At 46.1% G+C, this 13,226-nt stretch overlaps 1 protein-coding gene across 1 annotated transcript in view; it reads left to right on the top strand.

Moving 5' to 3' along the window:
* Positions 1-13,226, top strand: part of tyk2 (tyrosine kinase 2) — a 97,040-nt gene that overhangs the window by 60,197 nt on the left and 23,617 nt on the right. Inside the window, exons 9-13 of the mRNA XM_067972956.1 lie at positions 218-341; positions 6,236-6,440; positions 7,668-7,786; positions 10,743-10,931; positions 12,250-12,337. Coding sequence (XP_067829057.1) covers positions 218-341; positions 6,236-6,440; positions 7,668-7,786; positions 10,743-10,931; positions 12,250-12,337 — 725 coding nt within the window. The remainder of the gene's footprint in view (positions 1-217; positions 342-6,235; positions 6,441-7,667; positions 7,787-10,742; positions 10,932-12,249; positions 12,338-13,226) is intronic.

The following is a 13,226-nucleotide window of genomic DNA, read 5'->3' as shown; positions in this document are numbered from 1 at the left end:
TTCAGCCAATTATAGTGACTTGTAATTCACCGCACATCAGGATCTCTGTGTGGCTAAGTGACAAACACCAGGAGGTCCATTTATCCACTGAGGAGGAACTCAGTTTGAGCTCTTTCTACAAAATGCCAATCCTTTTATTGCTTGTAGCACCCGAGGACTAAAGGATTAACAGTAGGGAGAGAGCGGACCTTCATCCTTTTCCTTCCTGTTTCTACAGACCACACTACGTCACCAACAAGCTCCGGCGAGAGGAGAACAAGGAGGGGCTGTACGTGTTGCGATGGAGTGCTTTAGACTTCAATAAGATTATCATGACTGTTGTGAGTAAGGAGAAGCCTGAGGTATGTATGCAGTTCTGGACAGCGTACTCATCAATCGGAACCTAGCGCACTACTTAGGGGAGTTGGTGTGACGGTATGTGGTGCTGTGGAGTGTGTTGGTGACGGTATGTGGTGCTGTGAAGAGTATGGGCAGGGAGTGTGATGGTGACGGTGTGTGGTGCTGTGGAGTGTGTTGGTGACGGTATGTGGTGCTCTGGAGTGTGTTGGTGACGGTATGTGGTGCTCTGGAGTGTGTTGGTGACGGTATGTGGTGCTGTGGAGTGTGTTGGTGACGGTATGTGGTGCTCTGGAGTGTGTTGGTGTGACGGTATGTGGTGCTCTGGAGTGTGTTGGTGACGGTATGTGGTGCTCTGGAGTGTGTTGGTGTGACGGTATGTGGTGCTGTGGAGTGTGTTGGTGACGGTATGTGGTGCTGTGGAGTGTGATGGTGACGGTATGTGGTGCTGTGGAGTGTGATGGTGACGGTATGTGGTGCTGTGGAGTGTGTTGGTGACGGTATGTGGTGCTGTGGAGTGTGTTGGTGACGGTATGTGGTGCTGTGGAGTGTGATGGTGACGGTATGTGGTGCTGTGGAGTGTGATGGTGACGGTATGTGGTGCTGTGGAGTGTGATGGTGACGGTGTGTGTTGGTGACGGTATGTGGTGCTGTGGAGTGTGATGGTGACGGTATGTGGTGCTGTGGAGTGTGATGGTGACGGTGTGTGTTGGTGACGGTATGTGGTGCTGTGGAGTGTGTTGGTGTGACGGTGTGTGGTGCTCTGGAGTGTGATGGTGACGGTGTGTGTTGGTGACGGTATGTGGTGCTGTGGAGTGTGTTGGTGACGGTATGTGGTGCTCTGGAGTGTGATGGTGACGGTATGTGGTGCTGTGGAGTGTGTTGGTGACGGTATGTGGTGCTCTGGAGTGTGATGGTGACGGTGTGTGTTGGTGACGGTATGTGGTGCTGTGGAGTGTGTTGGTGACGGTATGTGGTGCTGTGGAGTGTGATGGTGACGGTGTGTGTTGGTGACGGTATGTGGTGCTGTGGAGTGTGTTGGTGTGACGGTGTGTGGTGCTCTGGAGTGTGATGGTGACGGTGTGTGTTGGTGACGGTATGTGGTGCTGTGGAGTGTGTTGGTGACGGTATGTGGTGCTCTGGAGTGTGATGGTGACGGTATGTGGTGCTGTGGAGTGTGTTGGTGACGGTATGTGGTGCTCTGGAGTGTGTTGGTGACGGTATGTGGTGCTGTGGAGTGTGATGGTGACGGTATGTGGTGCTGTGGAGTGTGTTGGTGTGACGGTATGTGGTGCTGTGGAGTGTGTTGGTGTGACGGTATGTGGTGCTGTGGAGTGTGTTGGTGTGACGGTATGTGGTGCTGTGGAGTGTGTTGGTGTGACGGTATGTGGTGCTGTGGAGTGTGTTGGTGTGACGGTATGTGGTGCTGTGGAGTGTGTTGGTGACGGTATGTGGTGCTGTGGAGTGTGTTGGTGACGGTATGTGGTGCTCTGGAGTGTGTTGGTGACGGTATGTGGTGCTCTGGAGTGTGTTGGTGTGACGGTGTGTGGTGCTGTGAAGGTTTACGGTGTTTTCTCCTCACACTCTTTCCCAGGTGTATTTGCACCGCATATTGTCTCTGACTGGATTGGGTGGAAAGGGGACAGTGATCTTTGTTCCCTCTGATATTTTTTCTTCACAATTCTTGCCCCAACTGGGGAAATGCTTGGCTCCTTCACACAACGGCAGGTGAGAGAGTGCAAGAACTTAGTGTAAGGAGGACAGTAAGCACAGACTGCCAACTTAGTGCTGCTGAGATCTGGCTCGGTTTGTGCTTTGTATACACAGCTGAGATGACAGATATCGTGGGTAAACACTGAAGTAATTACCGTCTTCACCGTCAGCAACTCAGCTCCCTCTAACTCTTCCCAGCTAGTTTTTCTCAGTAATATCAGTAGGGCAGCTGATCTGTTATTGCTTGGATCCGCTCAGCAACCCGTTCATGGACAATAGCAGTTCTCGGGCAGAGAATCACGTTTCCCCACGTGTAGAAATTCACAGCATTGGACACGAGATGTGGTCCCACCCCAATCACTTCCCCTTATCGTCAGCACTCACTGCTTTAAATGTAAACGTTTTTAAACGCAGGTTAAAAAACAACGTTCACTTAATCCCAATAATTTTGAAAAAGGACTCTCTAACTCTCTTTAAGAATGATGTGGAGATGCTGGTGATGGACTGGGGTTGACAATTGTAAACAATTTTACAACACCAAGTTATAGTCCAGCAATTTTATTTTAAATTCACAAGCTTTCGGAGACTTCCTCCTTCCTCAGGTAAATGTTTACCTGAGGAAGGAGGAAGTCTCCGAAAGCTTGTGAATTTAATATAAAATTGCTGGACTATAACTTGGTGTTGTAAAATTGTTTACAATTCTCTTTAAGAAGGAAATTTTCCCTTAATGGTTTCATTGTGTAATAATGGAGCTGCACTCTGCTGAAGGCAGAAAGGCTGAGGAGTGCTTCCTAATCAGTAATACTAGAAGATGGGAGCAGGGCCAAATATCACAAATGGCCTTTCTTTTAAAATTTAATGTCAACTGGGGTCTGTTCCAAATGGTTACATGAAGTGCTTGTTGCTTTTCTTTTAAAAATCATGGTATTAATGGAGACTGAGGATTGGAAGTAAGGCTCCTAAAAGCCCAAAGGTTTCTCACTGATGAATGTCATAAAAAGAAAGTATCGTTTGTCAGCTGGCCTCATTAACCTTTTGCAGTGGGGCCCCCGAGGGTTTTGGTAGAACCTTTAATCATTGCTTTTGGTCATCATTTGCTTTTTCTAAGTTCCTCAATTTGAAAAAGAAAGCCGCGCCCCTCCCCTGATGGTCACTATCTAGTCTCTGGCGCTTGAGGGAAGCTCAGGAGAGTAGCCAGCGCCCGTTCAGCTGTACCTCAGCCAGAATCTTTCATGGGACAATGCCTTGGTGTCGACACTTCAACTCTGCATCCTGTTTCTTATTGCAGTTCTTGTACTTGTCTTTGTTTGCATGCCTAGGGTATTGCTGCGTGTTATGTGTTAAAACAAATAGGAATCCCGATTAGCATCTTGTTCCATTGTACACTGGGGTAGGAATCCTGCCCATTATAGATAACAGAGACATACAAATTTCTGTATCTCGCTTTTTTTTAAAAAAAGAGAAAGATAATCATTTGCAATATACAGAGTAACTTCCCACCAAGCAGGTCAAACATCTTACATTAAATATAACAAATATACAAATACGTCACAGGTGTTAATATTTGTCAAGCTCAAAATGCTTGCTACTTCAATGAATAGCAGGTAACCTGAGCCACTCAGCCACATTAGTCAAACAGCAGGTCCTCGTCCTTTTCTTCTTCAAGTACGTTGGCTGGTGCATCCACATGGCATATCCTACGACCTTCCTGTTCTTTTTCCCTCTTTTTTTCTTTCAACTGCTTTTTCTTTTCCTGAATCTTTTTCAACCTATAAAACTCCTCCCTTTCTCGCTCATCCATAGTTCTGCCCATTATTGATAACAGAGACATTCAAATTTCTGTATCACACTTTTTTTTAAAGAGAAAGATAATGATTTGCAAAATACAGAGTAACTTCCCACCAATCTTATTAACTTTAGAAGTTAATTATTTTAAAAATATACAATAAAACCACTGTGAATTCTATTTGGTCCAAGGATCTAAGAACAGTTGGTTTCTAACTGACCCAGTTCCAGCTTGTGGCTCCTTTAAGGGTTACACACAGCTGCACTGTAGCAGCGGAATAACATACTGTGTGTTGCATGGTATAACACTCGTGACCTTATAAAGAGGGCAACCTCCGACTTACCAGGAGCAGCGTCACTGGAGCTCCACTAGTTCTGTAAAATTTCCCATTAAAATTTCATTTAGCATGTTATATTAACAAGTGAACAGGAAGAATTAATAGTTATTGAGTTCAGCACAGATAGTAGAGGACTGACGAGGCCATTAGTAAACCAGTAATTTCAGTTAAATTGATATATCTTGTGCGCATTATAATGAAATGACTGACAGGAACCCATTATGCAGAGAACAAAGACTTGCCTGTTGATAAGCTGTAGGTTATTTCTCAATAAAATTAGGATGAAGATAACGACACGACAGACTTGTGTGGATTTTGTTTCAGAATCAGGGTGCTCAATGACGTCCTTTGTCTGCACGAAAAGTACAGCCTTCCCCCTATGTCCACATGTTCTATAAAAACAGAAAATGCTGGAAGTAAACAGTGGCTCTTGTGTGTGAAAGAGAACAGGTTCACATTTTAACTGGAAACCCTTCACCAGAAGAGTTCTACGTGAAACGTCAATCTCTAAACTAATAACAAATGTTGCCTATAAAGTTAGCACCTTTTGAGGTCAGTGAAACATTTCAAAGCGATTCAGATCATGGATTACCTCGCGTGTAGTGGGAAACACAACAACTGTTCTGTGCCAGCACAGTCCCACAAACAGTGATGTGGTGAATAACTGGTTAATTCGCTCTTTGGTGGTGTTGGGTGAGGGATGTTGGCGTAAAATTTGGACTGTTGGGTTGGGGGCAAGGGTGAGGTGACTGTTGTGTGCATGGCGGCAGTCGTTGCCCTGGGACCACACCGGGGTGCGCTTTGTGCAGACCGGACTGGCCCTGGGTCGAAGCTTGAACGTGGCGTATGACTGCTGGGCAGGGTGGATTCTGTGACTGTGGGGGGGACAGTTGAGGTGTTGAGTTTGTGTGTTCCGGGGCTGACTTGCAGTCTGGGAGTGCAGGGGACATTTCGCAGCGGGCTGGTGGAGACTGCAGAGCCAGACTGGGTGGACGGGGGCCGTGCTGTCTTGGGGTGATGACCGTTGTTTTGGTGTGGTTGGAGGTCCGCGGTTGCTGTGCGGGCTTGGTTGGCTGGTGTATACACTGGTGGAGACTGGTGATGTGGTGGCTGCTGAGGGTCTGTATTTCAAGGGTGTGGAAGGGCATGGCGGCCATTTTGGGGTTGAGAAGAGTAGCTGCGTACACTGCGGAGTGTCCAGTTCTTCTCCCAAAGTACTTTGTCCAATAAACTGCATGTTGAATCTTTAAGTCTGACTCCGAGTGGTGATTTTCCCACATCAAGGGAGGAACATTGAGCGGAAAAACTGCCTGTTCTTTCATCGGTGCCATTGGATCTTTAATGTCCACCTATTCAGTTAGACACCACCTCGGTATAACATCTCAACCCCAGCAATGCAGCCCACCCTCGGAGTTTCAGTGCAGCGCCTGCCTCCATTGTGCTCCATTTCTGCTGCTGGGCTCGAGGTTCTGATCCGGACCAGAGGAGCCAGTCACACATGCCGTAACTTTCAAACGTATGACCGACCCCGCTGGGTAGTTCCAACATCTTCTGCGTTTATTTCAGCACTTCTGTCATTTTATCTTGCTGTTATCCACTAGTTCTGTAAAATTTCATATTAAAATTTCATTTCCTACCAAGGAAGCAGTCACATTAACAAGTGAACTGGAAGAGTTAATAGTTACTCTGTTCAACACAGATCGTAGAGGACTGACAGAGGCTGTTGGTAAACCAGTAATTTGTGTGCTCCCTCGCTCGCTCTCATGAAAAAGCATAATGGATACCTGAGTGTGATTTACAAAGGTGTAATTCAAGGGTGTCCAAACTGCGGCCCTTAGGGCTCGGAGGCCAGAGAAAGCCTATCAACCTGGCTCTTGAAGCAATGATTTACAAGATGGTCACTTGTCAATCTCCACTGCCCAGAGAATGGTTGGTTCATGTGACAATAGCACCTCCAAGGAGGGGAATACCAGCTTCCTTTTCAAAAGGGGAAGGACATCTTTTTAGTCTGTACGTATATTTTCTTGTCCAGCACTGACTGTATTCCTCTGTTTCTCTTTCAGTTTGAATTATTAAAAGGTTCTGGGGGTTTTCAGGACATCAAGCAGTTTCAGATTGAGAGGAAGGAATCAGATGCTTATATGCTGCAGGGCTGGGAGCGATCATTCCCCACAGTGAAGGAACTGCTCGAGAGCCTGAAGGGCTGCATGCTGAAATCGGGGAATGAGAGCTACATGGTGAAGAAGTGTTGCCCACCTCTTCCTCACGGTAAAGAGCATTGTCACACCCTGCAAGATTCTTGGAAATTTCATATTTTATTTATTTTTTTCTCCTCGTGCCCATTTTATGGGCTCCGTGTGCCATGAACCAGACCCAGTCGGGAGGATGGACAGGCACCTCTCGCCCAGGGCACTGCCAGGGTTGCTGTATCATTGGTGATGCAGTGACTCTCATTTTCTTTTCCCTTTTTGATCATCTCCAAAGCCTTTGATAGTATCAAATGGCCTCCCAAAGCTATGTTGGTTACCGTGTAGTTTCCTTTTGCATTGCTCCCTCTGTGCTGTAACTGTAGCTATTTACTGACTAATTCTCCATTAACTCAGGGGCACCCCCAGACTCTACCAATCCCTACCCACCCCCCCCCCCAATTCACTCCTGACCTTCATATACTGACGTTCTTCATCTCACCATCTCCTCACCTCAAGTGGCAATTTCCCATCTCATCCATTGTTAAATCTGCCTCTCAAAATCCTGGATTCCTCTCGAGTATCAAACACTTCTTGTTTCAGCAATTCTTAAGTATCTGTAAACAAGAACAACTTGCCCAAGCCCAAAAAGTTCCGATATTCGGGTAAGGTCCTCAATCATTTTTCTTGCAGTTCTGGACTGAATAAAAGAAAAAGCTTGTTAGCAAATCCCTCCAACACCTCTAGCTTCTAAATCCTCTCACTTACTTAATCCTCCTTTCCCTCCGTCCCGTCTCTCCCCCCTCTCCATCCCTCTTTATTTTATCAATACCACTGTAATTGCTCCTGTGAACTTTCCTTTTCTGTCCCTCCGAAGCTGCATTTTCACTGTCCCCCACACTGTTCCAGCTTACGTCACGGCCCGTTGGACTGTCTCCTACTCATTCTTTCCAAAAACAGTGGAACTCCTGGTCTCAGTCTTCTCTTCCGACATCTTCAGACGTTTTAAACCCAAGCTTGTGATCAACTAATCAGTACTTCTCGATTACCATGTCTTCTCTCTCACTCTCTCTAACTTTGCTTGTGCCTAGCACTGTGGGCCTTCACCTTGGTATCTCAATAGGAAAGGGTGCTCCTGCACTCCTCCTAGTTACTGGTTTCAGAACACACCTGGAGCTTGTTGCCTGCCAGCTGAACATTGCTGATGTGTGGATTACGGGGACCCAGCAAAGGGTGGAGGAAAAAGTTTCTTACTTAAAATGAAAACTTGTGGTTTCCTTGACAACCTGTGATCTGTTTTGGCTTTCAGAATTCTCCAATTTATTGGTAACGAGGAACCTCAAGGATAGTGACGTACGGCCACTAACACCTCAGTTAAACCTGAGCCAGCTCAGCTTCCATCAGATACGGAAGGAGGAAATCATTCAGGTGAGCCTGTGCCAAGTGCCAGTCAGGGTGTTACCGTGCATTAGGCTGTAGGAAATCTCTCTGCCTTGCCCCGTTTCTCCTCCAGTTCAGCTCCCTCCAGGTCTGGCAGCTGTGAGGGCTAAGATTTGCTGGATATCTGACGTTGCCTCCGGCTGCAATCTTGTTGTGCCACCTAATTGTTTCTTAAAAAAAAATGTATATTTTCATCCCACAGCTGTACCTGGAGGCCCAGAGACCCGTAGAACATCAGGTGGACTCCAGACCATGTTACACACACCACTGATTTAAAAATAAATCACAGAATAACTTGAAGGCCATTCAGCCCATCTTATTTTATCCAGCTAGAATGACCCGACAACCCCCACTGCAACATCCAATTCTTTCTTCAAGTTTTTTTGCCTCTACTGCTCTATCTGGCAGTCCACTCCAAGTGTTGATCACTCTTTCTGCAAACAAGAAATTCCTTTTACTCGTTTGAACCTGTGTCTCCCTGTCCAACTCCCACAATTGAATTTAAAATAATATTCCGGGTTAACTGTCTCCATGCCCTTAACTATCTTGTGTATCTCTCTATAAGATCTCCTCTCCTCTCCTTTCCAGGCTGAAAAACCCAAGTCTCTCCAGTCTTTTGTCATCACCCAGACCTCTTACACTAAAACGAAAATTAGCATGTAAATCTCAATCTTTCTTTCTCTAAATCTGTTTTTTAAAAAACCCTGTGGGATACTCATGTATAAATGCTAATGCTGTTTGTCTGAAATGTATCCCTCTGATATTTCGGTAAAATAGTGGAGCAGGGTTTGAGGCGAATGGGCTCAGAGTTTGTACACTGGTTTCACATAGCGTAATGTCAGGGCCAAAACATTGTTTGTGAAATGGGTGAACTGGTGTAAGTCCTTGTCGTGATTGTGGTTTGGCTGCTCTGGTTCAGCGTGTTCAGTAACACAAAGTTTGTGACTCATCTTCGCACGCACTGTTTGGTGCAAAGAATGTTGCTGGGTTTTGTGGCCAAAGGTATTTGCTTTTGGAATTTCAAACAAGAAACAACAGAGCAGCAGCCTGGGATCGTGTTTGTGTTCACTGTAACTTCAATGCTGAATCTCCTAAATTATTATCCTTGTGTGTGAGCTCTTCTCTTCCTTTGTACTTTTGTTCTGTTTCCTTTTGCATCAAATTCATTTCACTTCCATTTTTGTTCTATTTTCCTTAATTGCCTCCTCTCTTCCCCCACTGAAGCTGTTGAGTCCTTGCTGGGGTAACAGCTCCACATTAGCCAGTCAGCCTCTCATAGCCCTCCCCAAGTACCCATTATTCACCTCACGGCAGTGAGGGTCAGCAGGCTATTTGACTGGAGGTGGCATCACATTTGAGCCCAATCCTGTTCTCACCTGACGTGCACTTCCAGCAGGGGTTGACGGGTAGTGTGCTCCTGGTCCATTTCCTCTCCCTAATCTACCAGAGCTCGGGCCTATTGTAACGCTCTTACTACCATCTGAGCTGAGATTGGCGCAGACCAGGGATTGAACCAGGACTATTCCTGGTCTTCATGGCTCTATTTATTAAGTCATTGGGGAACTGCTTAAATTTATTTTATTACTTCGAAGGCCACCGGTATCTCAAGCGAGAGGACAAGCTGCTAAGTTGCTCCCAGGTGTCCTTCTCGTGGCACTTGTATTTATACTGCACCCATCCTGATCTCAGGGTGTCCCGTCGTTCTTCACAGCCAGTACTTTTGAAGTGTAGGCACTGTTGTGATGTAGGAAGAAACAACAGCCAATTTGCACACAGCAAGCTCCCACAAACTCAATGAGGTAATAACCAATTAAACTGTTTTTAGTGATGTTGGTTGAGGGATAAATATTGGCCAGGACACTGGGGAGAACTCCCTTGCTGTTCTTCGAATAGTCCCATGGGAGCTCTTACATTCTCCTGAGAGGGCAGACAGGGCCTCGGTTTAATGTCTCATTTGAAATACGCCCTCAGTCCTGCACTGGAGTCTGAGCCGAGCTGATGAGCTCAAGAACCCACAACCTTCTGATTCGGAGGTGAGAGCATGGCCACTGAGCCAAGGCCGACAGTTGGAGCTTCGGAGGAGCATGAGAGGAATTTTCAGAGGGAGCAACGACCGTAGTTTTATCCATGAATATGAGAGAGAGAGAGAGAGAGATTATTGAGGAGAATTAGAATTGGACACCAAAGGTGAGAGAATTGTCTATCAGATGAAAACTGCTTCTTGTCCGGCTTTTCTTCACACGGTGAGAAACTGGTTTTCGTTATGCAGTTAGGGGCAGCAGCAAAGGAAATGGGGGCTTCCCTAGCAGAGGAAGGGGGAGGACCAGAGCATCGAGGCCTCATTGCAAAAGCTATTGGAGTACTATAAATACACGTACACCTTGGGGAGAGGTATCGGAAGCATGCTACAGTAAAGTGTGTGTTTATGTGGTTTCTTTATTAGTTGCAGAGCCATGTGTCCTATTAGTACTGGCTTTACTGTTTTAACGAGTGATGAGTTGGGAGTTATCCCCATTTTTAGGTTATTTTCTTTCCTCTTTGGGCCACTGGACAACTCAAGCCATATCCCAACCTGTCGGGTGGACATCTGAACCTCCCTCCATGTTGCCTTTAAGTTGCGCACGCTCAGCATAATTCTGAGTTGTCCCATTTCAATCAGGACATCCCGACACGGTGAGCCAGTTCCACAAAAGCAGGATCATGTGATACATCCAGCCTCAGATGGACAAAAACCTGGTGATCGTGGGAATCCCTCCTGAATCTCCTCGGGTCCGAGGATCCAAGTTTAAAACCCTATTGTACAGAGTGATCCAACACTATGACTCGTTAATACACCAACACACCACGCTGTAATATCATCAGAGCAAAGGGCCCTTGTTGAGCATTGAATATTTCATACGCACACCAACACTCTCCAATAATTGTGCTTCATTTCTGTTTGTAGGAGCATCATCTTGGACGTGGAACCAGGATGAATATCTACGCTGGTAGATTTTGCATCCGAGGTGAAGTGGAGGAAGAGGAGGAGGAGGAGGATGAGATGGACTGTTCCAGTGGAACGAGCCACGGTGAAGCAAGGGATATCCGCGTGGTGTTGAAAGTGCTTGACCCCAGTCACAGGGACATTGCATTGGTGAGAAAACCAGAAGGGAATCTGTCAAAGTCAGAACTGCACCAGTAATCTGTCAAAAACATACCGGGGCCTGTGTAAAATTGAAAGAAAGAAAGTACTTAGATTTATATAGTGCAAAAGTGCTTTACAGTCAATGAAGTACTTGTGAAGTGTAGTCACTGTTATAATGTAGGAAATGCCAATTTGCACACAGCAAGCTCCCACAAACAGCAATGTGATAATGAACTCTCCTGCTCTGCTCGTCTTTGAAATAGTGCCATGAGATCTTTTATGTCCACCTGAGAGGACAGACGGGGCCTCGGTTTAATGGCTCACCCAAAAGACGGCACCCCTGACAGTGCAGCACTGGGAGTGACGGCCTGGATTATGTCCTCAAGTCACTGGAGTGGGACTTGAACTCATGACCTTCTGACTCAGGCGAGAGTCCTGCCCGCTGGCTGATTGAGCTCTGTCTTATGGTCACCGAACGAGAGGCAGCGTTGAAGGTGTCACTTCAGCGGGAAGGAGGAATTGACAAAGTGGGGTTGACAGCAACAGACTGAAGGGGAAGTTGGTTTGTTCTTGAGGACAGTGGTTAGGGGCTGTGGACAGTATTGGGCAGTTCGGATGTTGCACGGAAAGTAACTCAGTTAAGGGGTTTAAATACGTGCAAAAACCATAAGAATAAAACTGAGCCCCATGCCTTGTGATGCTAAGAAGCAGCCACCGTCTCAGGTAAGCTGGGTTACTGCTCACAGCCCCAAATATTACAGATAAGGTAAATAAATTAGGACAGTAGTATCAGCAGATTTAAATGAGTAAAAATGTTGGAATATAGGAATGTTCAGAACTGGAAAGGACTGATAAAGGCAAGTGTCAGTGTCTAGGAAATATCATCTCCCAGATGTTAAGTTTATTTAAAGAGCCACAAATGTTTGGAATAAGCTGCTGGGTGGGGAGGAAGAGGCAAGAAAAGGTTCATGTTCAAAATTTGGCTGGATGTTAGAGTGAGAGAGTTGGGGTACCAGAGGGCGAAGCTTTCCACCTGCTGAATGGCCTTGTCTTATATTTATATGGTTTTGTGATTACATGTTTCATCTGTTGCTGCCTTGTTTTGTAATTCGGCTTTCAATACTCCGGTGTGCATGTGTGTATTTTTGTATCTGGCAAAAACTGCATTTAAGCAGGATTTACTCCTGATCAGGAAGGATCAGGTTCTGGTGCATGTTCCACACTGGGGCTGCAGCTTGTGGGCACTGCGTCAGTTTACTTTCCAGCCTGTTCAATCAATTTTGTTCGGTGCGTGTTGATTGACCTCCTTTATCTTTTTCCCTTGCAGGCTTTCTTCGAACTGGCCAGTCTGATGAGTCAAATATCTCACGCTCACCTGGCCTTCGTTCACGGAGTCTGTGTGCGAGGCTCAGAAAGTAATTTTAAAACATTTTGTAAATCCTTTATATTTCAGAGTTTAGTTTTATATCTGTTTATGGGGTGGTGCTGAAACGCTTAATAGTTTTTTCTGTGATTAGTATTCCTTAGAAAGGGATAATTATGGGATTCCTGTTCTCTCTCTGCACCCTCTTCCCCAAGACTCCCAAACGCTCAGTTCCCAAACTACCGTGCAGTTGGGAGAGACATGGAGCACGGGCCAAACAGGACCCCCTTTCCGCAGCAAGTGTCGGTTGGAGGGAGAAGAGGAGTTAAGATTTATTACTTATTTATTGCCCTGTCTTTCCTTTAGTTATCCAGTCAGCTATTTACTCCAGCCAATTCCCAGCCGTGGGTTACAGCAAACCCGGGACCTCTGCCAATGTGTCTCCTGATTCCTCGGTGAGGGTATCATGAGCTGACCTCTGATAATTAATTGTATTGTTCCAGAGAATCTCCTCACCTTCACACCTCATTCTGCCTGGCTGAGCTCGGGATCTCTGCTGTATCGTCGGAGGAGGCCATCGACTCACTGTGCCTGTGCCAGGTCTTAGCCAGAGCAATCCAGAACTAATCCCACTGCCCCGTGCTTCCCTGTGGCCCTGTATCATCGTCATCATCATATGCTTCAAGTATTTATCTAATTTCCCTTAAAAGGTATCTGCCTCAATTAGTCCTGTGTGGGGAACTGAGGCAGAAGGGAGGCTCCCTCCTCACATTGTAGTTGGACAAACATTTTAGCCACCTGCGTTTAACCAGATAATAGAAATGGATTCAAGAAGCCATTGGATGTGTTTCTGGAGGGAGAAAGGATTGAGGGATAAAGTGTGAAGGCAAGTAGGTGGGGTTAATGTATAAAAAGGAACAGTGATGTTGCGACTAATTGAC

Source organism: Heptranchias perlo, chromosome 37 (assembly GCF_035084215.1).
Source record: "Heptranchias perlo isolate sHepPer1 chromosome 37, sHepPer1.hap1, whole genome shotgun sequence".
NCBI classification, from domain to species: domain Eukaryota; kingdom Metazoa; phylum Chordata; class Chondrichthyes; order Hexanchiformes; family Hexanchidae; genus Heptranchias; species Heptranchias perlo.
Note: the sequence above shows the minus strand (reverse complement) of the source record. Positions and strands in the feature narration are given on the sequence as shown.